The 27,649-nt window shown below is 48.5% G+C and overlaps 1 protein-coding gene across 2 annotated transcripts; it reads left to right on the top strand.

Moving 5' to 3' along the window:
* PM20D1 (peptidase M20 domain containing 1) lies at positions 1,727–25,667 on the top strand. 2 transcript variants are annotated; one of them, XM_005690403.3, is made up of 14 exons: positions 1,727–1,994; positions 3,264–3,477; positions 6,172–6,258; positions 7,759–7,991; positions 8,662–8,748; positions 9,866–9,999; positions 10,391–10,510; positions 11,301–11,376; positions 11,735–11,796; positions 12,038–12,116; positions 14,293–14,364; positions 20,524–20,692; positions 23,670–23,769; positions 24,942–25,667. In XM_005690403.3, exons 2-14 carry the CDS (start codon positions 3,309–3,311, stop codon positions 25,063–25,065), a joined length of 1,512 nt encoding a protein of 503 aa, XP_005690460.2. In that variant the 5' UTR covers positions 1,727–1,994; positions 3,264–3,308; the 3' UTR covers positions 25,066–25,667. The 2 variants fall into 2 exon arrangements, with proteins under 2 accessions (XP_005690460.2, XP_005690462.2); XM_005690405.3 differs by lacking the exon at positions 1,727–1,994 and adding an exon at positions 2,728–2,917.

Below are 27,649 nucleotides of genomic sequence, written 5' to 3'. Positions count from 1 at the left end.
AGCTTTAAGCCAGCTTTTTCACTCTCCTCTTTCACTTTCATCAAGAGGCTCTTTAGTTCTTCTTCACTTTCTGCCAAAAGGGTGGTGTCATCTGCATATCTGTGGTTATTGATATTTCTCCCGGCAATCTTGATTCCAGCTTGTGCTTCCTCCAGCCCAGCGTTTCTCATGATGTACTCTGCATATAAGTTAAATAAACAGGGTGACTATACAGTCTTGACGCACTCCTTTTCCTATTTGGAACCAGTCTGTTGTTCTATGTTCAGTTCTAACTGTTGCTTCCTGACCTGCATACAGGTTTCTCAAGAGGCAGGTCCGGTGGTCTGGGATTCCCATCTCTTTCAGAATTTTCCCCAGTTTATTGTGATCCACACAGTCAAAGGCTTTGGCATAGTCAATAAAGCAGAAGCAGATATTTTTCTGGAACTCTCTTGCTTTTCCTATGATCCAGCAGATATTGGCATTTTGATCTCTGGTTCCTCTGCCTTCTCTAAAACCAGCTTGAACATCTGGAAGTTCACGGTTCATGTATTGTTGAAGCCTGGCTTGGAGAATTTTGAGCATTACCTTGCTAGCGTGTGAGATGAGTGCAATTGTGCCATAGTTTGAGCATTCTTTGGCATTGCCTTTCTTAGGGATTGGAAAGAAAACTGACCTTTTCCAGTCCTGTGGCCACTGCTGAGTTTTCCAAATGTGCTGGCATATTGAGTGCAGCACTTTCACAGCATCATCTTTTAGGGTTTGAAATAGCTCAACTGGAATTCCATCACCTCCACAAGCTTTGTTTGTAGTGATGCTTCTAGTTCTTTTTGGTGAGAAATGGCAACATAAGTATGTGGTATGAGTATAGTATGTGGTGAAGGTCCACTTTACAGAGCACAGAGAGCTGGAGCTGGGGAGGCTGGGGAGAGAGCCTCCCCTCTCCCCAGGTCAACCTTGAGGGAACCTGGAGGGAGGGAGTACAGAGCTGGGAGCAGTGGGCCAAGGTAGCCAGAAAGCCACACATCTGGGATCTGTGCTGATCTGGGCAGTGGTGTTCAGAAGAAGTTGGAACTTCCTCACTTGGGTTTTGTCATCATCTTCAGAGTAGCACAGACTTGGGTCTTGGTGCGCTTGAACCTTAAGAATGGAGGGGCAGGGGACCCTACAAACAGGACCACACACCCTACCAAGGGTGTGGGCAGAGGGCCAGCGTCATTAGCTGCCGATAGCACAAAGGGCAAGTTCAGGGCAGGAGGCAGAATGCGTTCCCTGGCCCCATCCCAGCAGGGATACCGGAGGACTATGGTTCCCCTTGAGCCCACTCCCAGCAGCAGGCAAGAAAGGGAAGGGGTGAAGAGGCGTCTCCTAGAGCAGCTGAGTCTCCCCAGCCCACCAGCCAGGGCCCGGCCCTACTGCCAAACTTGAGTGTGGCCATGTTAGACCATCCAGCCTCAAGCCTGCTGCCAGCTGACCATGGTCACAGTGTGATCTCAGGCCAGACTGGCAGAACTGCCCCCAGCTGAGCTCAGCCCAAATGACTGACCCACAGATCATGAGACACAAAGTTGTTTAAGCCTGTAAGATCTGGGCATCTTGTTCTGTCATGCATGGTTGGTTCCCTGAAATCAGAGCCAGGGGCAAATATTTCACAGGAGAGACACAATCCCAAAGGGTAGTGAGTGTGGGTGGAGAGTGGGCCCTGGTTCACCAGGAGTCACCCAGTTGGCCCCGCAGCAGATGTGACCACACCCCCGGGACAGCTGAGGAAAGAGGAAGGAGGGAACTTGACGACTTTCCATCTAGTCTCCCTCTTCCCATTAGCCAAGATTTGCCCCTTGGGGAGTGAGCTTCCACACCGTCAAAGGGCACCCCAACCCCTTGGACAGCCATTCAGAAACCCAGGGGCCCTGCAGTCCACCCACAGCCAGAAGTGGCAGAAGAAGCAGCTGAAGGAGACTGCTCCCTCCCCCAGAGCCAGGCGGGCGGCCGGAGAGGGCTAAGCTGGATCCCAGGTAAATTCCATCTTTAATATTCTAGGGGTTAAGCTGCGTAGTGAATACAGGTATGTCTGTTTTATTATTCTTTACATCTTTCTACATATGTGAAGTTTTCATAATATTGTTTCGAAATTCTATTGAAAAACAAGTACATGATTGCAGGGGTTTTTTTAATTTTGCTTTTTCAAGTAGGATAAGTGAAAGAGTTGGAGCAAAGCACTTCCTTTCTGAGCTTTTGCAAACATCAAGAGTGTTAATTTGCAAGTTTGGTCATGACTAGTTACTGACCGCAGAGCACTTATGAGTTTTTTTTAGAGAATTGTAAAATGTGACAGTGGTACCATATTAAATTGCATCAAGGGATTTGAAAGGAAAAGTTTTTTTGGTTCCAGGAAATCTAATTTTAAGTGTCTGTATTTTACGAGATTTTTTTTTTTTTTTTCCAGAATGACCCTCTACTCTAAAAGCTATCACATTTCAGTTTGTTGGACATACTGAAGTTAGTAATATGTGAAAGTGAAAGTTTAGTCGCTCGGGCTCCTCCCTTCATGGGATTTTCCAGGCAAGAGTCCTGGAGTAGGTTGGAAGATCTTCCTGACCCAGGAACAGAACCCGGGTCTCCCACATTGTAGGCTAGACGCTTTACTGCCTGAGCCACCAGGGAAGTCTAATAACACATAATCTTTCTAAAAATCCTTCCGTCTTATTACATTTGCCTAGAATTGCAAAAATGCGATTTAACATTGATATCAAAAACACTTCCAGCGAATTCCTAAACAGAAGCAATTCCTCTGATCCAAAATACTTTAGAACAATGTCCATGGACAGAACAATATTGTCCTGATTCAAATGAAACCGAGCCGAGGGTTGGAGAGCTCCCTCAAGGAACCTAAGAGAACGGTCAAACCCTAAGCTTCAGAGGAAGCGACAAGATCAAGGTGATAAGCTTGGTTCATTTGCTTGCCTCTTCCCCCTTTTATCTGATTTGTTGTCACGAAGAAAAGGATTGACTAGCATCTCAAAGCAGAGGGTCAGACGCACGCAAGACCTGCTGGTTAACTAGCCTGGTGCCCCACTACACCTCAGCTCCACGGCGACCCGCTACCCAGCGGGAGGCCACGACCCCCGAAAGGCCTTGTGGGCCTGGGGCGAGGCCGTCCATGGATTGGTGGGCCCGCGTCTCCAGGAGAGCGGCGATTGGCCAGCTCTGGGAATGGGGCGGGGCTAAGGCAGTTGCGGGAATTGGAGCCGTGACAGGGGGAAGAGCTCGGTCTGTGCGTTTAGGTCCAAACTCCAGCCGCCGACTGGCAGCGAGGACGTGAGAGGAGCATGGCTCGGCCGTCCGTCTGCCTGCTGGCCTCGCTGTCTGCGCTGCTCCTAGGTATCGCCGCCGTCTCCAGATCGAAGGGCCTGCGGGGCACGGAGAGTCAAAGGGAGCCGCGAATCCCTTCTCAGTTCAGCCAAGAGCAGCGCATCGCCATGAAGGAAGCGCTGAAAGGTGAACCCTGGTCCCCTTTACCGCTTATTCTCAGATAAAGGTCCCCGTCTCCTCTGGCCAACCCGTGACTCCCTTCCCCCGCCGCAGAGGTCCGCCCCTCGAGCTTGAGCTCCCCGACACCCCACCACCAAGCCCCAGCCCCATTTCCCGGCCCTGGAGACCGCACTCTGCTCCTAGACCTACCTTCTGGGGACTCCAGGGCGTTCCTTGCCTACCCTGGAAGCTTCAACTTCGCCCAGGTTGACCAGGCTGTCATCCACCCCACCCCCACGCCAACCTCCGCTTGCCTGGAGCATTATAGTCTTTAACCTTTGGCAGTCTTCACTTGTTAAGTTTCTTAAGACTAAACGATCTGAATCTTATGTACAGATGAGGAAACTGAAGTTTATGTTGGCTGAACCATCTTCCCCAGGACCCTACATCTTGGAGTAAGCAGTGGGTGACAGCCTCTATTGCCTGTAGAATCCTGCGGGTTCTAGATGGCTCCATAAAGAAGTATGGGGCTGTTGCTGAGGTGTGAGATGTTCCTAATTTCCTCTACCAATTAAAGGACATCTTTCCCCTAGACCTCAAACCAAGCTAAAAACGTACTTACCATCTCAGTCTGCATTATCCAGGAGAAAAGAGTTGGGGGCTCAATAGTGAAAGGATCCGAAAGACACGGGTTCAATCCCTAGGTCGGGAAGATCCCTTGGAGAAGAAAATAACAACCCACTCCAGTATTCTTGCCTGGGAAATCGCATGGACAGAGGAGCCTGATAGGCTGCAGGCGTCAGTCCATCGGGTGGCGAAAGAGTCAGGATACGACTTAGGGAATAAACAACCATGAAAACAATGAGATCCTTCCTCACTGTTGGGCTTATCTTCAGTCTTTTCCCTTCCATTAAGTAATGGATTAAAAGAAACTGCCTTAAAAAAAAAAAAAGTCACTCAGTCGTGCCTGACTTTGCGACCCCATGGATAGTAGCCTGCACCAAGCTCCTCCGTCCATGGGATTTTCAAGGCAAGAGTACCAGAGTGGGTTGCCATTTCCTTCTCCAGAGAATCTTCCCAACCCAGGGATCGAACCCAGGTCTCTCACATTGTATCAGACGCTTTACCGTCTGAGCCACCAGGGAAGTCCTAAATAAACCTGCAGGCAAATCCAAAAGCTAGCCCTTGTTGTTAAATGTAAACTCTGTTTGTACTGAAGTGATAGGCCTAGGAGTCAGAGCAGGGCTTTCCCAAAGCATCCTAGTGTAAAGAGTTCTCTGAAAGGCATTGGGCAGCCATTCACCAGAGTCTCTTTGCACACAAGAAAGCAAAAGCTAGATAAGAAACTAAAATACGGACCTCATAGCACCATGACTTAGAACCCTGAATATATGGAATATTGAAGTCACTCAGTCGTGTCCTACTCTCTGTGACCCCATGGACTACATATATAGCCCACCAGGCTCCTCCATCCAGGGGATTCTCCAGTCAGGAATACTGGAGTGGAGTTGTTGCCATGTCCTCCAGGGGATCTTCCCCACCCAGGGATCGAATTCAGGTCTCTCGCACTGGGGGCCGAGGACAAAACATCTGAATTCAAATCTTGAGTCTGCCTCTCGATCTCACATAGGCAGTTCATTTAATCTTTTTGAACCCTGGCATCCCCACCTATTTGTAGGCTATGATGCAGGGCTGATTCTTCGCAAAACTGAGTACAGAAGTCAAAGGCCTCCCTTGACATCAAGCTGCTCTGGGTGCTTTTGTTCCCACTATTTTTTGGATAGCCATCTAATCAAATTATCTCATGACACCACCCCCACCCCCTACTGTTTGCATTTGACAGTGGAACTCTTTAAGAATATAAAACCTTCACCAAGGAATGAACCTAGTGGCAACTCAAGAACTGGACTTCTGGGTAGAATGGATTAGATTGTTTATGACAAAGGAGCTTGTTTGGGAGCTTCTAAATTGCCCCCTTCCCAGGCATCATGTGCCCCAAAGCTGACCTGGGCTAAGATCAGTGACACTCTGGATTAACCAGTCTATGAGGAATAAGCCTACTCTCTGTACACAAAGAGTACTTCCCCTGTGGCTCAGATGGTTAAGAATCTGCCTGCAATGCGGGAGACCTGGGTTCCATCCCTGGGTTGGGAAGATCCCCTGGAGAAGGGAAAGACTACCCACTCCAATATTCTGGACTGGAGAATTCCGTGGACTCTATAGTCCATGGGATCACAGAGAGTCAGACACGACTGAGGAACTTTCACACACTCACTGTACACAAAAAGATACAAAGGGACCCAGGACAGTGGGCTCATTGGATTCATCAAAGGGTTGGTGGTTTCAGAGGCAGAGTGAGGCCTTAGCAGCAATTTATAGCAGCTTCCCACTTAGAATCAGGGTACAGAATTTACTCCTGTCTGACCTCCGTCACCCCATCCCGTTTTGGACTTTATCTTCCTTTAAGAACCATATTAGCCTAAACAAAGGACTTGAGTTTAAATCCCAGTTCTACTGCTTGTTTCTGGACAATCTCGAGCAGCTCACCTAATGCTTCTAAGCTTGTTTCCTCACCTTTGAATTAGGGAAAACAACAACGCCTACCTGGAATGATTGTTTTGCCCTCCACAATAAGATAATGAGTGCAAGAGAACTTTTTATGTACACAGGGCTGTGGAAAAATCAGTGGTTGTTATCATCTTCCATCTCTGACTCCAACAGGTGCCATCCAGATTCCAACAGTGTCTTTCAGCCCCAAGGAGCTCAACACAACAGCCCTGGCTGAGTTTGGAGAATATATTCGTAAAGGTCAGCCACAAACCGTGGGAAAGGGTTAGGAGAGGTAGCACTGGAGACACAGTGCTTTTACAAGGTGATAAAGAAGTTTATCTTGTGATTGACCAAAGGGCAACCTAATGTGCCTGCGTCTCTTTGGACATGTTTGTATACAAGGGGGAGGGATAGAACGGAGAGTTCAGGAGTTAGAGCAGACAGAGACTAGATTTACCCTTTGAAGAACCAAGGCACATAGCCATTGGGTTGGCTGTCAATTTTGCCCTTTAATGTCAGTCAATAACATAAAAAGATAGGACTGGGAATTCCGTCTTCATTTGCAAGTTTCCAGAACTGCACCACGGTCTCCTCCCCTCCCTACCTCCATACACACACCTACAGCCCACACACAGGCACACTCCACCTACCCAGGCCCTGCTTCAGATTCATTACTAACACTGAGCTGCGAGGCAGTCAAAAACTTTATCGCATGATTGCTCTCTTCTCACCCCACTGCCCATGAGCTAAAGAAGGATGGGTCAAGGGGAAAAAGGAGACTTGGAGCTCCCTCTCCCCACAGAAAAAGCTCATGCAGCGTAGTGAGACCACTTTACCAAATCAAATAAAAAAACAGCCCCCTCTCAAGTCATCAGGAGTGGGAGAGGCTGGCACAGCACAGCAAGTAGTCCCTTCTCTAACACTCTGGGACGGGCAGTGGGGGTGGGTTGGGAATCTGGGATCAATCCCCAGTGGCCAGGCTGAAAGTCTTCACTAAATAGGAAATAAAACTGGGAAAGAAATGTTCAGTAATAGTAGATTAGATAAGCAGGCTGACAAGAAAAATAATATATTCTTCTTCAGTTTTTTGTTTGTTTGCCTACTTGCTTGTTTTCAGTTATCCACAGAGGCATGTATGGATTCTTCCAACACAGCACAAAGGGAGATCAAAGTTCTTTCTCCCATGTATCTAAAGCCACCTGTGTTATTACCTATCTGTAACTAGCATAGTTGACCCTGAGAACACTTGAACACGGAAGTGTGGCCATGTGCTCGACAGGATCATCCTTTATCTCCATATAACACAAACATTAGGTGTATTTTGCAAAGGAAAAATATCTCTGATTTTTTAATATACATAGATAAGGGCCATGTTTGGTTCCAAATAATTTGGATACTGGGGCCTATTATATTTAAAATTTAATGTAATCCTAGTCTGCATCACTCTGTAACTTGTATTTGTGACAACATTAGAGGTCAGGTCAGTCCAGATCTTGAGCTCTTATCTGTCATAAATGATGCATGTCTTGATATGCATGTTATTACACAGTGATAGCACATTATAATATGAGGAAGAGATATTTCAGAGATTGTCTGGGAGAATCAGGAATCAGACTAGCTTTGTCCCAGAGGGCTTCCTAAAGGAGGCTGCCTGTTTTAAAGGGGAGGAAAAAGGCAGGGAGAATCAGTTAGTAGGAAAAGCAAAGGCAACTGTTGAATCTGGCTTTTTCTCACTGCTTTGCATCTCTTTGCTTCTAGTCTTTCCTACTGTGTTCCATACCAGCTTTATCCGGCATGAGGTCGTAGGAAATTACAGCCACCTGTTCACTATCAAAGGCTCAGACCCCAGCATGCAGCCCTACATGCTCCTCGCTCACATTGACGTGGTGCCTGCCCCGGACAAAGGCTGGGATGTGCCCCCCTTCTCTGGGTTGGAGCGTGATGGCTTCATCTATGGTCGAGGCACACTGGACAACAAGAACTCTCTTATGGTCTGAAATGCTATGTTCCCTCTGCCTTAGAGTCCTAAAGATCAATCCAGGGTGGGAGTGCTCTGCTAACCCCTGGGAGGTGGGAGGTTCTGGTAGAGAAAACCTTGGTGCCAGGAGATCTGAGTTCCAGTCATCAGTTGGTCACTTCTCTGGGTCCTGATTTCTCAACTGTGAAATACAGATCAGAGTAGATGATCCCAGGTACCCTTTCAGGTCTGACATTGATAAATTTATGCTTTTCTCCAGGTGGGGATGGTTTTATGTGAGCTGTTTCCCTACAGGGATTCCCAGGTGGCTCAGTGATAAAGAATCCAGCTATCAGTGCAGGAGATGCAGAAGTTGTGGGTTCAATCCCTGGGTGGGGAAGATCCCCTGAAAGAGGAAATGGCAACCCACTTCAGAATTCTTGCTGGGAAAATCCCACTGACAGAGGAGCCTGGCAAGCTACGGTCTGTGGGGTCACAAGAGCCAGACACAACTGAGTGACTGACCATGCATACACCCACTGTTTCCCTCCATTCCATCCCCTGGGGCCATTTTAATGTGTTCTCTCTAAAAGGAATCCATCACATCCTAGCCCTGTTGCTAGCTGCTGAATATCTCTGATGCCTTGGTACCACCACTTAAATAATAAGCCTTTCTCTTCTCCCATTGTCCTTCTGTCCCCCAGGCAATCCTGCAGGCCTTGGAGCTTCTGCTGATCAGAAACTACATCCCCCGAAGATCTTTCTTCATTGCTCTGGGCCATGATGAGGAGGTAGAATGCCTTCATCCTAAGCCTATCTCTGGGTCCCCTCCTGGGGGAGGGAGTATGCTTCACTGTGGTCCGGTTTGCTCCCTGGTTGCACAGTTTGCCAGCTTCTCTGTGAATATGTCTTCTTGGCTGGAAAACTCCATGGGCAGAGGAGCCTGGTGGGTCACAGTCCAGGGAGTTGCAAAGAGCCGGACACAACTGAGTGCACACACACTGTGCATATGACGCCAGAAATATCTAAGGACTTTGACCGAAATGTAGATGCCTGGGCTCTGTGCCGCAGGTCCAGTGTTTTTTTAATTTCTTTTTAAGAGCAGTTTTAGGTTCATGGCAAAAATTAGAAGATACAGAAATTTCCCTTCTTCTCCAACCCACACACGTGCACAGCCTTACCCAATATCAACGTCCCCCACCAGAGTCATCCATTTGTGACAACTGATGAGCCTACCCGGACACATCATAGTCACCCAAAGCTATCGTTTACATTAGGGCTCACTTTTGGTGTTGTACATTATAATGGTGTGTCATTATGGTATCACACAGAGTATTTTCACTGCCTTAAGAAAGCTCTGTGTTCTGCCCATTCATCCCTCTCTCCTTCCCCAAACCCTGGCAACCGCTGATCTTTTGACTATCTCCATAATTTTGTCTTGTCTAGAATGTTATATAGTTGGAACTATACAGAATGTAGCCTTTTCAGATTGGCTTCTTTCACTCAGTGTTATGCACAGATCCGAATGTTTAACAAACTCCCTGGTAACATCCGCAGCAGGCACATAGTCCATCAACTACACCTTGAGAAACACCAGTGTAACGGGAAGAGAGATAACAGGCAGATCAATGAAGGTGTTTTATTTCTAATGATGCCACTTACTTTGACCCTGGGCAAATCACTTCACACTCTGGGCCCTGGTTTCGTAGTTTGGGAAATGAGGGGGTTGGGCCCTTCCAGCTCTGACATTCCAGATTCTTTGAGGCAGGATCGTTGAGGGCCCTGTCCCTCATGAAGGAGCCTGGATGGGGAGGCTCTGGAGCACCCAGCTGTGCTGAATGGGTCTCTGTGAGCTATCTCTGGAGATCTGACTGAGGAGAACTGTGGCTCTGGGTTTAATATCTGCAGGTATCAGGGATAAACGGGGCTCAGAAGATCTCAGCCCTGCTACAGGCAAGGGGTGTCCAGCTAGCCTTCGTGGTGGATGAAGGGAGCTTCATCTTGGATGGTTTCCTTCCCAACCTCAAGAAGCCCTTTGCCATGTGAGTATAGCACCCCAGCCCCACCTCAGCAGAGATTCTCACATGGGAGCTGACCTTAGTCTGGTTATCGATAAGCCTACTCTTGCTTTAATCAACCTGCTCCAGGATTCTTGCTTGGAAAATCCCATAGACAGAGGAGCCTAGTGAGCTACAGTCGATGCGGTCACAGAGCATCGGACACGACTGAGCCATATACACAGGCACGCACTTGCGTTCATCACCCTGAGCTTTGACCAAGTCTGAGCTCTCCTTTCCCTATCTCTTCTAAAGTAAAAATCTTTAAGCAGCATGAAACAGACCTCTTGGCTTACCAGACCCCTGAACAGATGGGCGTGGGGATCATTCAGGGTGGGAGGAAGTCAGGAGGGCCTTCTCTGGTCCTCTCTTACAGGGTGTCAGTTTCCGAGAAGGGTGCGATTAACCTCCGGCTGCAAGTCAACATGACTCCAGGCCACTCTTCAGCTCCTCCAAAGGAAACAAGCATAGGCATTCTCGCAGCCGCAGTCAGCCGGTAAGCAATTCCTGGCCTTGCTACCCCCGCCAGACTCCGGCTAGAAGACCTGGCACTTCCTCACTTTGAGTTGAGGAGGCTAAGCTTCCTGTCCTAATGGGCTGAGAAGCCATGATGGAGGTTATAGGGAGGAGAGAGCTAGCAGTACCCTGGCAGGGGTTATAGATCAGAAAAGGACCTATCCACACGGCAAGCAAGGGCCAGCAGACAAAAGCTAGGTTAGGTAGCTGGAAGAGTCCAAAGTCCAGGCCTGAAATTATAGATCACAAGCTGGAAAAGAACTGTCTAAATTCTCCCCTTGCCCCAGCAAGATGACTTCAAGATAAGCAGAGGCTGTGTCTGTGGATGAGGACAGCAGAGTTTGTAACAGCAGAGCTTACCTCTGGCTGGTTTTCTTGCAGAGTAGGAAGAAAAGCTATATTCTTTCAGCTAAATATTTAACTATCTACCATGTTTGAGACTGTGTCCAGTAATGGGCACGTGGTGGTGGAAGAAACGGACAGTCCCTTTCCTCCAGGAACTCAGCAGCTGGTGGGAGAGGCTGACAGCTTTGCTACAGTGTGGCAGGTGCGATGAGACTGGGGTGCCCTCTCTCGGACTTGGTATCCGGGGACAGCTCCTGTGAGTGCAGTAGAAGTAGCCCCACTTGTGCTTGGAGATGTGGAATGGTGGAGGTGATGGGGAGGCAAGCAGGAGAACTCCTGGCCAGGCCTGTGGAAATGTCCTGTCTCCCATCTTCTCCCTGGAGTGCTGAGTTGGGTGAGTCTTGAGAGCTCCATTTCTCTTCCAGACTGGAGCAGACACCAATGCCGAACATGTTTGGAAGTGGGCCGCTGAGGATGGCACTGGAGCAACTGGCAAATGAGGTGTGAGGAGTCTCACAGACTCTGGTCAGCTGTGGAAGGGGAAGAAAGGGTGGCGGAGAAGCTGCCTTCAGAGTAATAAAGGGGCCCTACTGATGACCAGTGTTCTACCCATTCTCCCCTATTTCCAGCTGCTGGCTGAGCCAAAACATAGCTTGTTCACTGGGGCTGTTGGTGCTCAGGCTGAGAACCTGAGCCCCAGCACCAGCCACTCTGAGGGAGGTGGCTCCTACTCACCCTTGAGGCTACTGCCCCGGGCCCTCGAGGTGGGTCTAATACAAGGACAGGCCCAGGTCCCAGAACAGTGAGCCTGTTATGCTGACCCCTCTGAAACCCTCTGACCTGTTGCTTTCCCTTTCAGTTTCCCTTCCCTACCAATATAGTCTTGAACAACCTGTGGCTATTTCGGCCCCTTGTAAGCAGGTAAAGTTTTATCTTATCTTTCCATTCTTCACATCCCTACCCCAAACCTACCCACTTCCCCATCTCCTCTCTTTGGCTTAACCAGGCCTGACTAACCATCCCTCAGCCACCAGACACTACATCTAACTGGTACACAGGACATCCCTCCTAGTCTTAAAGATCTCCAAGGTTCAGGAAAGGGGGTATCCTACAACCCTCTCTTTCCAGTGGACAGTGTCTGACCTTAGTCTTTTTGCCTTAGGTTGATGGAGAGGAATTACGTAACCAATCCGATGGTCAGGACCACCGCAGCGCTCACCATGTTCAATGCCGGGATCAAGGTAACACCACCTGACTCCCCCCACACACCCCTCCATCCCTTGGCTTTATCTTCTTGGCTTCTTCCTTCTCTGGCTACAGTTTGGATAGTAGGAAGGCTCAGTGCTGAACTGCCCTCTGTCATCAGATGGGTAAACCTCAGGAGCAAGGGTTCTAACTGACATCTGCAAACTCCATGAAGTTGCTGGCCAAGTTTCCTGTATGTGTGTTTCAGAGGCCTCCCTCAGGTTCTTTGGGACTGTACCCATTCAAAAATATAACCATTACACTGATGTGAAGAGACATTATTTGGGAGTTAATTTTTGTGACCTATACTCATTTAACAGGGCTTCCCTGCTGGCTCAGATGGTAAAGCGTCTGCCTGCAATGCGGGAGACCCGGGTTCAGTCCCTGGGTCGGGAAGATCCCCTGGAGAAGGAAATGGCAACCCACTCCAGTACTCTTGCCTGGAAAATTCCATGGATTGAGGAGCCTGGTAGGCTACAGTCCATGGGGTCGCAAAGGGTCGGACACGACTGAGCAACTTCACTTCACTTCACTTCATACTCATTTAACATGTAATATATTCATCATCATTATTATTCAGCATTTTGGTCATGTAGGCTAAAGATTCCCAACCTCTTTACCACCTTTTTATTATTCTTCCTCATGGTTTGAAAGCTTTATTCACCTCACAAATTTAATGAATAATTAATATCTTTTCCCTGAGTTGAATTAGAGAAATTCACCTACTATTTTTAAAATCTATAACATTTGTGATGTATACAGCCTTCAAATACATACATTGTCATTCTCCAAAATAAGGTAAATTTTGGGTTGCTTTCAAAAATATAAATTCTATATGAGATTTACTTTTTTGGCTTGTGGGAGCCTAGTTCCCTGAGCAGGGATTGAACCCTGGACCTTGGCAGTGAGAGTGCAGACTCCTAACCACTGGACCACCAGGGACCCCCTAAGGTTTACTTTTATAGAAATAAGTCTCAGGTGAACCAATACTTTGATAAAGTTTTTTTCTGAGAACTATTTTTCAGCTAATTGGTCTACTTTCAGTTGGACCAGCCGCTAAGGAGCTTTTCTGTTTGAACTAGCCACGCTAGCTCACCGGGGCTGAGGCTTTTCTGAAATCTTGAAAGGAGTGAGACCGTTCCAGTTTCTACCAGTGCCACCAGCGCAACTTCAGGGAGGACCATTCACCCAGTGCAGCTTTGCGGAGCTCTGCTGATGTGCAGCCCAGGTTGAGAATAAGTGAATGGTGCCTCATTGATTTCTGCTGTGACTGGCTGGTGTGTTTGGCATGTCAGCCAGACCTGAGCTGTTTTCACCAGCTGCCTAGAGAATGCACCAAAATAATAGTACTGTGTACTATGTCCTTGCATTTGAATGGTGTTTTTATCTGTCCAGAATACTTTCACATCTGTTTTTCCATTTGGTCCTCCTAACAGAGGAGGAGCCAGCTGAGAGATCGAGACACAAAGAGGTTGTCATATCCGAAAATCATACAGCTGGTTTGTATCAGCCCAGTTCTCCTGGCCCTAGCCTGGTGCTTTTTTGCACCATAGCAGTTCAAAGAAAGATACACAGCTGGGGAATCTCCTCTCTTGTGGGCTCTGAGGAGAAATTCCCTCCATAGCTTAACCCTCTTTTCTAATTAGTCCTGAGTTTTTTCCTCATCAGACAGAGAACAAATTTCACAGTAGGATGTGGAAAATCACTACCACCATCAGTTATAATGATCATCCCCCTCAGGGCCTTAATGGGGCCTCAGAGGCTCTCGGGTGCCCCTCCTGAGTAAGAACTCACACTGCCCACTGCAGAACTGTCCTACACCCTGGGAAAGAGTGCCACAGAAGACCGCCAGCAGCACTGTACAGGCCAAAATAGAGGCGTCCTGGCGGTCCCAGAGAAAGCAGTCTTGCTCTGAGCAGCTCTCTGTGACCCCTCCACGACCAAGAAACATGAAGGTCTGGCCTGAAGCAGAGACAGACCTCTAGCATTGAGCATAACCACATGTCAAGGGCCCAGGGAAGACGGTGGCTGGCTAAGAATATTAAGCCTTGAGTTTTTCGGTCAAATCAGCTTCCGCTCCCTCTGCTGGTGGCAGGTGGCTTTTCCTGGGCAGGGGCCAGGTGTGGGGAACTAGAGGTCAGCTCAAGCCAAGGTTTGTGGTTCTCTCTCCAGGAGAACGTCATCCCCCCTGTGGCCGAGGCCATCATCAACTTCCGAATTCACCCTGCACAGACTGTTCAGGAGGTACGCACCACGTGTTCCCGAAGACTGGGTCAGCCCCGCTGAAGTGTGTCCGTTGGGACTGGGCGGAGCTGGCCCAGGGGCTCATTTGGTCAATGATTTTTCAAAGGCTTCCCATGTGCCGGGTGCTTGGCTGGGATAGGAGGTCTCTGGCTTTAGGGAACGTGGAGTCTAGGAGTGGGAGATGAATGATGATAATTAATGATAAATAGGAAATGATAATAGCAGCAACACGGACAGTGGGCTTGCTGTGCTCTTGGCACTCTGCTCAGGTATACATATACTATAGATATACAGTTCACCCCTGCAGCCGTTCCGTGAAGTGGGGAATGTATTATCCTCATTGAACAGGGAAAATGGAGGCACAGATCTACACAGCAGGTAAGTAACATACCCAGTATTATACATCCAGGACCAGTTCCAGAGTGTGCTTTCAGCCTCACACTATACTAGGATTATAACAATTAGGGATGAACAAATTCCCGTAGAACCTGAGCCAAAAAGGGGGGCTGATGCTACCTCTAAGAACCAAGAAAGTCTTTTCCAACCACTAGAAAAGGACTTAAAGGACAAATAGGAGTTGGCTAGAAGTAGGACATTCAGGGCACAGGGAAAATGAAATCTAAAGAGTAGGATAATTTGGGGAAAAGTGATGGAAGATGAAAATGGAGTTGTATTGATAGTTTGGGGGTCAAGGCTTTGTGTGCCATGCCCACGAGTTTGGGCTCTAATCTGTGGACAAATGTCAGGGGTCTTCAAACAGGCCTGTGATGGATTCTGTTTTAGAGAAACACTGCTAGCGGCGATCCTGAGGAAGCCTTGAAGTAAGAAGAAACAATTAAATTGTTGCAACATCTCAGGCAGTGGGTATGGAGGTCTTAACTGAGGCTATGATCATGGGGTAGAGTAGGTGCCCACAGAGGTATGAGAGGCGGGCTCGTCAGGACGCAGTGTGTGATGTTAGCTGGTCGTGGGGCAGAGTAGGTGCCTGCAGACGAGTGAGAGGCGGGCTCGTCAGGACGCAGTGTGTGACGGTAGTTGGTCATGGGGCAGAGTAGGTGCCCGCCGAGGAGTGAGAGGCAGGCTAATCAGGATGCAGTGTGTGACGGTAGTTGGTCATGGGGCAGAGTAGGTGCCCGCCGAGGAGTGAGAGGCGGGCTCGTCAGGACGCAGTGTGTGACGTTAGTTGGTCGTGGGGCAGAGTAGGTGCCCGCCGAGGAGTGAGAGGCAGGCTCGTCAGGACGCAGTGTGTGACGTTAGCTGGTCGTGGGGTAGAGTAGGTGTCTGTGAGAAGTGAGAGGTGGGCTCATCAGGATGCAGTGTGTGATGTTAGCTGGTCAGGTACTGGTGCCTGTAACCAAGATTGGGAATTCAAGAGGAAAGCAAGTTCTCAGAGAAATATAATGGTTTAGAAATGTGAGAGGCTTCTAATATATTAATAGACAGTTATAAATACCTTAGACCCAAAGAGATAATAGAGACAGAGGCTGGAGTATTATTAATTGAAACCCGTAGAGCCAATAAAGTCCCATGGGAAGGGTGTGTAACCCCTTGGAGAGAAAAGGTTGCAGACAGACTTGGGATGTTCTGCTATGAATGTCAATTTAAAGGTTAGAAAAATGAATGTGTAATTGCAAACCATGAGTGCAATGAGGAAAGGGGGCTGCTGCTATTGAAGAATTTAAGAAGGAATGAGAATCTGTCCACAGGTCAGGCAAGACTTCCTTACGTGATATCTGAGCTGAAAGCTAAAGGGTGAGAAGAAATACACAGAACGTTTGACATCTCTAGGAAAGACCAGCTTATTTAAACGTCAGGTTGAGCTAAAAAGAATTCAGAAGGTAAATCTGATCCTTTTGAAAATGATCAATAAAACCCACCTGACAACTATGAGATGAGTATTATATTCCAGGATTAAGCAAGGTAAGGGGCAGGTGGTGTTTCCTGATGATCTTCCTGGCGGGTCATTAAGGGTCCTCCACGCTTCAATTTCTGTGGTCCTTTCTCCCTGGGGCCTTCCCCATGGAGGATGCTGTGTGTCCTCGCACAGGCTGGGGGGCATGCCCGCATTGCAGGGGCTGGGGGCAGCCTGCCCAGAGTCACCCAGCATTGGCAGGGAACTGGAACAGTGTAAGCCCTGGGCTCTGCTGCTTTTCATCCAGTGCCAGCCTTTGTCCTCTCCCTGGGGGCTCATGGGGCCAGGAAATCACTGAATTCCCCTCACTGAGCTTCTTTCCACCAGTTTTTTTCCAGCCTCATTCCAACTCCATGCCCTTTCCAAGGGCTGTTTTCCACCAGCTGGGGCTTTCATCTCCCCAGGTTCTGGCATGCTGCCCTCCTCTCCAGTCCCCTGCCGCAGTGGCCTTCCTTCCCCGCTGATCTGATGAGATCTGTGGGCTCCCTAGGCCCACCCTGCTCCCCTGCCTCCGTGGGGAATGGAAAGCCCCCATCACCCCAGGAGTACACAGTACCTCTTTGTCCTGGTCACACCTCTTCCTCATGCCCTGATTCTGAATGGCTCCCTGAGCCCTCTTCATCCATCTTTACCTGGTCTCACCCATAAGTTTTTACAGGAAGGATCTGAATGAACTTTGTGGCCCCATCTGTGAGGAACAAGAGCCTTCAGAAACCTAACAGATTGCCACGTGGGAAGGAAGGCTTGTCCTGTGTGGCCCTTGAGGGGGAGAGATAAGGCCACTGGGAAATTTTTCTGGAGTATGGCACCTCGCATGACAGTGAGCTTCTCAGAGGCTGGATGTCCACCTATCGAGAGTGTTTTACAGAAAATTCCTGTCTTCCTTCATTTATTCATTCACTAAGTGTTCATTCAGTGGCTACTATGGGCTAGACATTCTCCCAAGCACTTGGGAAAATGGTGAACAGGCCAAGATTCCCATTCTAAAGATGTTTACATGCTAGTGGGTGTAAGTAATCAAATATATGAACAAGTGGAAGAAGTAGGCACCACAAAGAAAACCACAGGACAATGTGTCACGAAATGGTTGTAAAGTGGGGTTGGGACAGTAAGCAGCTTCGTATCTGTGGTCAGTCCTCTCTTAGGGGCTTCCCCTGTGGCTCAGCAGTTAAGAATCTGCCTGCAATACAGGAGTCACAGGAGCTGCTGCTGCTGAGTCACTTCAGTCGTGTCCGACTCTGTGCGACCGCACCAGGCTCTCCCATCCCTGGGATTCTCCAGGCAAGAACACTGGAGTGGGCTGCCATTGCCTTCTCCAATGCATGAAAGTGAAAAGCGCAAGTGAAGTCGCTCAGTCATGTCCGACTCTTAGCGATCCCATGGACTACAGCCTACCAGGCTCCTCCATCCATGGGATTGTCCAGGCAAGTGTACTGGAGTGGGGTGCCATTGCCTTCTCCGAGTCACAGGAGAGGTAGGTTCAGTTCCTGGGTTGGGAAGATCCCCTGGAGGAGGAAAATGGCAACCCACTCCAGTATTCTTGCCTCAAAAATTCCATGGACAGAAGAGCCTGGCAGGCTACAGTCCATGGGGTCGCAAAGAGTCCCACGTGACTATATGACCAAGCACGCACACCATCCTCTCTCATGAGGCATTTACACTGAAACCCAAAAAGGAGCAAAGACCTGGGAACAGCATTCAGGCGGCACGAGCACAGGCCTCTGTTCTCAACAGAGGTGAGATCCTGCTGACGGCTCTAGTGCTATTGATACATTATCCTGTGGACTCTACAGAGTATTTTAAAAATAAATAAAAGAGGTATGCGTAGGTTAGATGCTACAGGAACCCGTACCTCAGTTCATTATTGAGAAGATGCTCATCACAGAGTTGTTCAAAGATGAAATGGATTAAAACACAGGATGGTGAGCTTTCTGCCACTGGAAATATTGAAACACAAGCCAGTGACAGCCTGTCATGGTGGTTTTGATGACCAGGCTCACAGTAGGATGGAAGCTGGTCTTGCTAACTCTAAGTGCCCATTGTCCTTGCCCTCGAACTTATTCACTCAAGGAGAAAATACAGCTTTGCCTAAAATAGAAAACAACGTAATGTGGGAATACGGACTGTAGGAGCTCAGAGAAATGAGGAATCAATGTGTTCTGCCTTTGAGGTCCCCGTTACCATTGATGAATCCCTCCTCTTAGTCCCATCCTTATGCCTCTGATTATTGCCCAGAGTGGTCCCTCCCTTCTAAACAGGCAAATAACAGCTAACATATATTGAGTGCCAGGAACCAGCCTAAGCGTATTACACACATCCAGTCATGGTAACAACCACCTAACCAAGTAGGTGCTACTATTATCCTTCTGTTAAGAGATGAGCAAGCTGAGACGCAAAGGCTAAGGAGCTCGCTGAGTGTCACACAGTTGTGAGTGGCGCTGCAAAGCCCAGAGCTGAGTTTTTGTGCATGCTCACACTGTCTCTTGCCTCTTCTCCATCATTCTCATATCCTTCCTTCAAATTCTGGCTCAAAATTCATACCACTAAGAAATCCATCTTAAATGAACACCGCCCTCTTTCTGGCTCTACTCGATGCCATTTCAACCTGTAGGTACTTTGGGAAAAGTAAAGCACCATCCTTGTGAAGTCAGATACCCAGCCCAGCAATACTACCTCCATAAACCCTGGGCCAGTTCCTTAATGAGACAACTCCTGTTGTTTTGTTTATTACTGTTTCACATCTTTTAAAATGTATAGATGCGACATTCATTGCATGCCTTTTGTATTCTTGGTACTAGACGTAAAGAAACGAGGCATTTGAGTCCGGACCTAGCCTAGCAGCTGGTGGGAAACCTGGGCTCTGTAGGCTCATTGCAGGCATGCGTGCTCAGTCGTGTCCCACTCTTTGCGACTCCATGGACTGTAGCCTGCCAGGCTCCTCTGTCCGTGGGATTCTCCAGGCGAGAGTACTGGAGTGGGGTGCCATTTCCTCCTCCAGGGGATCTTCCCCACCCAGGAATCGAACACACGTCTCCTGCATCGCCAGGCAGACCGTTCGCCGCTGAGCCACTTGCTCACTGAGGTCCGATCTGTGCGCCTTCTTCAGTTCTGGAGGCAGAAATCTTTAAGTAATGTGGGGCAGGGCACAGCAGACACTTCTGGGGATGACTTTAGGAGCCTTCCAGAGGGTCAAGAACATATCCAGACTATATATTAATTCTTGTATCAGAGTATTTGAGACATCTGTGTTGGAGTGAAAATAAGCTCTGACAAGTGAGTTACCCCTTCCCTCAGCCCAACAGCACAGAATTTGCTTTGCCTCAGATGATGGTTTTTAAGTCAGAAGAAGGAACCCTCACTTCCTTTCTAGACCTCACACTGACCTAAAAGAGGTCCTCTCAAGATAATGCCCCCCAGTTATGAGACACACACTCCCCTTTCTAGGGCAGAGACTGTCCTAAACCAAGTGTTATCCAGATAGCTTGAGACTGGTGCTGGAGCTTTCCCTAGGTGGCTGGGTGGGTTTGTGGGGCTAGACTGTCAGCATCCTCATCCATTCCCACACAGCTTCATGTGATCTGATCCTCAGGGTCTGGTCTACATCCTGCCTGGGACCAGGACTTTTGCTGAGTTGAGCTTTAGTTACTTCAGACTGAAATTTCTAGAAGCTTCCTCATGTTCCTTCCTGAGGAAAGGAGGCTCAGAGAGAAAACTTGAATACTAGCCCCCCAACCTCTGACTTTTTGTCTGTTGAGCTCATCTTCCTGGCCCCAGTGCAGATGGTTACAAACAGGAAGCAGGGATGCCCAGAGAAGGAAGAAAGTGTATGATCTGTCACCACCTGTCTGAGACTCTCCCAGGCTTAAGTGAGGTCATCATATCTACCCCCCTGCCTCGAGATGGTTGAGATTTCCACTGTGCTGTCTCCTACATTTTCACCTAGCCCATGGTTCTCAGCCTAAGGGAAATTACCCAATATCCTGATTTTCCAGTTCCTGACCTACCTCACGGCTATAAGGCAAACCTCCCAAGCATGTAACCTAAATCTACCGTGCTATAGATTTCCAGGAAGAACAGCCATTCTATCTCCTACAACCAGTAGGCTGAAATTGAGGTCTCAGAGCTACAGTGAGTCTCCTCTGTAAAGGCTCTGCCTTGCTGGAGAGAAATCAGGACTGTATAGATTCATACAGTACTTGAATAGCAGATCAATAAGAAATCAGACTTTCTTTGTTTCCTCTCTCAAGGTCCTAAAACTAGCCAAGGACATTGTGGCTGATGACCGGGTCCAGTTCCACGTGTTGGATGCCTTTGACCCCCTGCCCATCAGCCCCTCTGATGATCAGGCCTTGGGTTACCAGCTGCTCCGCCAGACCATACAATCTGTCTTCCCGGAAGTCAACATTGTTGCCCCAGGTAATGACTTCATCAACTGTGGCTGGGGGAGTTTGGGGGGAGCTTGTGGGGGGTGGGGTGCTGGAACTGTATCCTATCTGATATCCACTGCCCCACCCCCATGCCAGCTGTTCAGCCTGGAAACAGCTGGCTGCTTCCTCTCCTGATGGGACTGGAACTGTATTTTCCCCTCCAAGTGGAAGTGAGAAAGCAAACAGGAAAGGATCAGAAACAATAAATTAGGTCAGCCAAGCCTGGGTCCTTGCTTAACCTAGGCCAGCCACTCTGGCCTAGAGGAGAGGATCAGCTCAGATTCCCCTTCCTCTGGAGGAGCTACAGAGGGGGTTGGGTTCCACCCATGCAGTCTGGTTCTGATCCATTCTAGAATAACAGCTCAGCAACAGAGCTCAGAATTTGCAGCCCAGGAACTTCTCCTGGCTGTACCATTGGAATTAACCCCCTTCACCTCTCCCAGTAGCAGTGCCTCTATGCCCCTTCCCCAGTCTTCCAGCATGCCTTCCAAATCTATGTTGTATAGATAGTGGTTCTCAAATTTAAGAGGACAAGAGGATCACCTAGGGAACTTATTAAAATGCAGATTACCTGGACCCACTCCCAAAGATTCAGGTATATTAACTCTGGAGAGAACCCTGAAATCTGCCTTTTTAACAAATATCCCAGGGGATTCTGACACCAGCTGATGGCTGACCACAGTTTGAGAATCTCTGGTCTGTGATGTGAGGAAAAGATGCTCTCATGTGAAGACTTGTGTTCACTTTGCTTTTATATACCTTCAATCATGGAGTCTCTTATTTTTCTAAGCTAATTCTTAGGACCTAGTAGGCGTGGACCTTAAAGATATTATAGTGAAATTCTACAACCATAAACTCCTCGGGTATTAGGGGGGAAAAAAAGCACTCAGTTTTTAATCAACTTAAATCTAACTCATTTCTCAAAAATTCAACCTCAGGCATTATTGAAGCCTCCAAGCAACCCCCACCACCCCCACCTTGAATCAGGCCTCCAAGCACCCCCACCTTGAATCAGGCCTCAAGGTCTTATGCAGTAGCATAGCGTCAGGATCCCTTAGTCTGTGATCATCAGTCCTTGTGTTTGCCTCTGAGACATCCATTATCCTGCCCACAAGGTCACTTCAGGTTGCAGATTTCCTCTGATTCCTTGACCTGTCTGGGGGGTGAGAGCTCTGGATCCAAGATCTCCCCTGAACATCCCCTCTGAGATTTCCTGCCTCCTTGGACTCCTGCCACAGAGCAGGACCTGGGCCCCTGCCATCGAAGAACCCTGGCTTTCAGGCTCCCAGGTTCTCCTCTCTTGGCTTCAGAGGCTCTCTGCCTTTCCCTTTCCCTGTGGGGCACCTGCGATAATCTCATCAACACAGTTAGGCTTGTACAGAATAGAGGCAGGCAGACATCAACAGCAGAAATCTCCAAAACCAGGAATTGTGAAGGGACCCCTTTGAAACCAGGAGTGGAAAGTAGAACAACGGACCTAGAGGTTATCATACTAAGTGAAGCAAATCAGACAGAGAACGGCAAATGTCATCTGGTGTCACTCGTGTGAAATCTAGGACAACGATACAAATGAACTTACTTGCGGAACAGAGACAGACTCAAAGACATGGAGCACAAACCTGTGGCTATCAAGTGGGAAAGGTGTTGGGGAGGATAAATGGGGAGTTTGGGAACAACAGATATACACTATTACATATTAAGTAGATAAACAGTGGGGACCTACATTCGATATCTTGCATAACCTGTGATGGAGAAGAATCTGGGAAAGAGCAGCTCTGTCTGAACGTGGATGGCTGGGTCACTTTGCTGTCCACCTAAAGCTAGCACAACACTGTAAGTCCGCTATACTTCAGTTTTAGAAAGGATACTCAAACAAAACGTGCGTGCGACACAGCATCCCAGGGTTGCTATAAAGCAAGAGCCAATGGTGTTTTTGAAATTTTCCTGTCACCTTTAAATTATTAACAATACCTATCCAACTACATGAACACAGAGCTATGACCCTGTCATGAACTCAAAAAACACATCTGTACTTGTGGGATCTTTATGCATACGCTTAATAGCTTCATGATAAATCTGTTCTGCCTGAAAGTACTTAAAAATGGGATCCATTTCTAGAACAAAAGCACTAACTCAATCAAAGTAAAACACAAATTACCATCTCAAATTCGTCCCACCACACTTTAACTGATAAGCTAGGGAGTCTTTTTTCAAAGAACATTCATAATGGGGAGGAGTCCCAGCCCCAGCTGGGGAGGAGGACAACTTACTACCTTCAGGAGAATGGGACACTAGAGAGTATCCTGGGACTCTCCAGACCTGAAGTTTGACTCTGGGAAGATAGAGTCCTCCTTCAGAAGACAGGAATAACCAGAAATCATGTTCTACTTTTATTCTTGCCTGGAGAACCCCCGTGGAGAGAGGAGCCTGGTGGGCTACAGTCCATGGGTCACAAAGAGTCGGACACAACTGAGCGACTAAGCACAGGGGCACAGCGTGTTCTACTTTAAGAGGATCGCCATCTATAGCAGTAAAACTCCCCCAGAGAGTGTTTGTTTCTAACCTGAGCGATACACAAGAAAGCTTGGGCAGTAAAGAAATGGTGCTTAGATTTCTGGATATCTAGATTTCTACTGATAGAATAACCTGGCCGTGGGTATGAAATGAAGCCGTTGGCCTCCGTGGCCATCATGGAGAGAGGGCGCTTAGCCTTGGACCATGTAAGGGATGTCTCTCTAATGCCCTTGGGAGGTGATTCTGTGTTCCTGGCTGAAATGGTATCTTAGAAAGGTTTTGAAAATGGGTAGGCTAAAGGACAAAAATCCTTGGCTGCAGTCTCCTAAGGAAGATCCAGACGTCTTCTGTGGTGACACAAGGGCCCAATTTTCCAGGTAGCCTGCCTGCCACCGCTTCCTTGGCTTGGCTGCTCACATAAACCTCCATTTCTCTGGATTCTTCCTTTCTAGGTACTTGTATTGGCAACACAGACAGCAGACACTATCTAAATCTTACCACTGGCATCTACCGGTTCAACCCCGTCTACCTACAGCCTCAGAGCTTCAGTAGGTGAGTGAGTGGAACAGGTTTGGACAGCTTGGTGGAGAGAGGAGATACATCTGACCTGTCCCTTTGCCACTCATTCTCCTGACAGTCCGCAGAATGGGGGAAACCTGGAATTTGTACAAACTAAAAGATACAGCAGAGCCCAACTGGCCAGCTTTTCTCAGTGCCAGAGTCTTGCCACTGCCTAGAATTTGGTGGAATCAGTGACTGTTTTTCAGGGGTGGAGATAATCAGATGACTGGAAAGAACCTGGTAGAATTAGGACCCTCGAGTCCCACCTCTTCCTTCCTTTGAGAGAAGCCCTCCCCTCTGGATTTCATTTGCCCCAAAAGTGGGTACTCCAGAATTCTCAACTTCCACTTAGTGAACTGCAGACACATTTGAGGTCAAAGATGAACTCATGCTTTGAATTCTCAAAACGTACTTTGGGAATCTAAAACATATTCACCAGTTTCAACTACGGTATGTGAACTACTACTTTGTGGGTTCTTCAGCAAATTTTTAGTCCTGGGATAGAGGGGCATGATTTCCGTTTACTTCTCTGCTCCTTACCATACCCAGCTCTGATTTCCTCATCATAAGTCAAGTTGTTTGAATATGTATTTGAATTTGAACTTAAGAACAGGTTTCATGGGAAGGGGGTCCATTGGTTTTTTTAAGGAGTGTAGGTTATCTCCTTTCATCTTTGAGGTTACATGTGTGCTTCGGTTGTATTGTTGTGTGGAGGCAGGCTGTGGGCATCGGATCTGGTAGTGAAATTCGAGATGAAGCAGAGAACCCCATAGGTAGCCTGGGTTCCTATCCACTTGTGCCCCTAATAATGTGGGGAGGGGTGGCTGGCATAGGGGTAAGTCTAGCTGGGACTCCAGCCTTAGAGAGAGAATTAAAAGATAACTTCCCCTCGGAGGAGAAATTATTAAACAGATTCCAGAGCAGGAGATGATTTGCACTCCCCAGGACTGTCATCTGCTCCCCCTGTACTTTGCCATGGACGTAGATCCTGCAGGGGTGACCAGCCTGTCATATGGAATCTCACTTCTTCTAACTGGCTGCTCCCACCTTGCCCACTTCCTACCCCTGGAGGGTCAAAGGCCAGTGGCTTCAGGGGTAGGGTGCTCTGCAATAACATTTGAACTAAAGCAGTGGCCTCTCCTCCCAAAACTTCTCTCCCTCAGCATCCATGGAATCAACGAGAAAATCTCGGTGGAAGCCTATGAGACCCAGGTGAAATTCATCTTCGAGTTTATCCAGAATGGTGACACGGACGTGGAGCCAGTTCCTCACCTGCACGAACTGTGAGGTTAGAGACCAGCTGGATTAGGGATACCTGATGCTGGACCAGGACTAACCCAAGGGGGAAAGCCAGTGTTGATGTCAAAAATCATGTTATAATGACCTCACCCACCTGTCTTGGTCACTCCTAAACTCAATGAAAAACAAGGCCGGGAAGAAGGGGAGAACCAGCAGGAAGCTGGCCTCTCCCTCCAGACAGCTCCTCGATTCGCCATCCGCCATCCGTTATTGCCTTCTTTTCCGTCTTTTACAATAGAAGGTATCTGGCTTGACTGCCTTGCACTGGTGATGTCACTGCTCCTTGTTGAGGCCTAACTGAGCAAACACAGATTTGAAAAATATCAACCAGATTTTACCTCTTAAAAGTTTAATTTAAGGCACGCTTGTTGAGCTGCCTTTTCCTCGGCTTATAAATTTGTTCTTGCCATAACTTCCTTTCCTTTTTTTCCCCCTCCCTTCTTGGATTGTTTATCTGGCTCTTCATCTCTCCCCTCCTCCCCCTGCCTCTCACCTCTTCCCCTTCCATTTATTCTGCACCTGGAGCAGGACTTAAACTGTGTCACTACCATAATTACCGCAACAGCTGGTCAAATAAAGCAGTCTGTGCAGCACCGTCTGATCACTGGGGGTAAACTGAGGCCGGGGGCTTTGGGGGAACCCCAGACCTCCTGGTTCTGGAGGTTGGAGCCTGGAGAAGACAAACTTCGTCCTTGGGCTCCTCCCAAGGGCTCCCTGGGTTTCGCTCCCTCCCCTGCCCTGTCCTGCCACCTGCTGCTGCTGCCCCACCCCAGGAGGCACTAATCTGTGGAAACATTTCCCTGGCACATCCTGCGGGCTCAGCTCCCAAGAGAAAGGCAGCCTCTCTCTGGAGCCCAGGGGCAGCAGGGCCCTGGCCCTGTCGTCGTGTCCTGGTTCAGACTTATCGAGGGAAAGTGGAGGGCAAGTGGGGAGGGGACTGCCTACAGAGGCTCTGCTCCACCGGTGGGGCAAGGGCCAGCTGCCCTCCCTTAGGGGACCGAAAAGCTCCAGTCTGTTTTCTGTGGGGTCCAAGCCGGAGCATATTGGAATCTGCTCAGTAGCTGTCAGGTGGGGGGCATTGAAATGCAGCATTTCTTGGCTCAAGGCTGGGAGCTATGCTTTGTGAATCACAAGGGAGTCAAGGTCACGGAGGGAGACACAGACGGAGCTGGGACTTGAGACGACATTCCCGCTTTTTCTCCTGTCCAGACAGGACCTTCCTCGCCTTCCTGGGGTTTAACAGCAGTGGGACAGTGGCTTCTTTTCCCTCGTCGCAATCCCCTGCCCCTTCCCACCCGCCTGTGGGTGTGAGCAGCTCCTCAGGAGCTGGAGCCTAATGGACAGTGTTCAACACGGGCAGCAGGGAATATTTTAGGTTCTCTGCTACTCCCCCTAAGATTCACATTCCTTCCCTCGCCCTCCACTTTTTGGCCAATTCTGTGTTTAATTTAGCCTTTGTTAGAGGGTGAGTTGAAGAACAAAAAGAACTCTTCACATCTGTACAGAGCTGTACAAAGTGCTTTCCCATACCAGTCTGACTCAACTTGTGCTCTGTCGTGTCCGAGTCTTCAGGACCCCATGGACTGTAGCACACCAGGCTCCTCAGTCCATGGGATTGCCCAGGCAAGAACTGGTTGCTGTTTCCTCCTCCAGGGGATCTTCCTGATTCAGGAATCAAACCCGAGTCTCCTGCGGCTCCTGTGCTGGCAGGTGGATTCTTTGCCACTGGGCCATCTGGGCAGCCCCACTTAGCTCACTGGAGCCCCATGAGAGCTACGTGAAGAGGCACCGTTCTTCCTACAGAGGAGAAATTGTTTCTCAGAGAGATTACATGTCTAGCTGGAGGCAAATTCAAATGCATGTCTCCTGGCCCCAAGCTCGTTGTTACTCCATGATCCAATGTGACAGATGAAATCTACTTTAACGAGATTAAATATTATTTAATACTGACAACAATGCCAAAGGTTTTATTGCCCCTGTTTTTAACAAATGAGGCAACTGAGGCTCAGAGGTTAACTAATTTGTCACGCAGGTGTTAGGGGCAGAGTCTGTCTGAATCTAAAGCTTGTCTTCAGAGGAGTCATTTGCCCAAGAAGACATAGTTCTGAAGGGGCAGCCTCAGAATTCAAATGCAGCTCAAAAATCCCCAAATCCAGTGCTTTTTCAATCATCCTACACTGCCTGCCCCCAAGAACCTCTGGTGTGTGGCTCATTCATTCTGATTCAGGGAGATCTCAAGGACAAAGGTGGCTCTGCTATTGAATTTGGTTCTGAGCTCAAGTTCTCTGTTCTCCTGGCTGACCTTTTACTATTCACACTTGTCCCACTGTCTGCCAACTTTCCTTACCACCCCCACCCTCAGCTTCTGTGTTCAGCTCTTCTCCCTTCTTGAGTTTGGGGGCAGCCAGGCCTCTAATGATCTGTGGGATAACTGGGGAAAAAGCGAGCAAGGGTCCCTGTCCCTATCTGGTCTTCCTTCTCTCTTCTAGCATCAGAACAATAGTCTTCCAAGCCCCCGGGGAGGGAAGCTCTGCAGAGGGAACTGCTCCCAATCCTGGCTCTGAGAACACAG

This window comes from Capra hircus, chromosome 16 (assembly GCF_001704415.2).
Source record: "Capra hircus breed San Clemente chromosome 16, ASM170441v1, whole genome shotgun sequence".
Classification (NCBI taxonomy): Eukaryota; Metazoa; Chordata; class Mammalia; order Artiodactyla; family Bovidae; genus Capra; species Capra hircus.
This window is presented reverse-complemented; position numbering and strand designations above follow the sequence as displayed.

Bases quoted from the DNA above. Each gene is read 5' to 3' on its own strand.
- PM20D1 (XM_005690403.3), top strand. From the start codon at position 3,309: ATGGCTCGGCCGTCCGTCTGCCTGCTGGCCTCGCTGTCTGCGCTGCTC. The intron at 10,511-11,300 runs GTAAGCAATTCC...TTTCTCTTCCAG, and splicing joins CTCGCAGCCGCAGTCAGCCG to ACTGGAGCAGACACCAATGC. The intron at 20,693-23,669 runs GTAATGACTTCA...CTTCCTTTCTAG, and splicing joins AGTCAACATTGTTGCCCCAG to GTACTTGTATTGGCAACACA.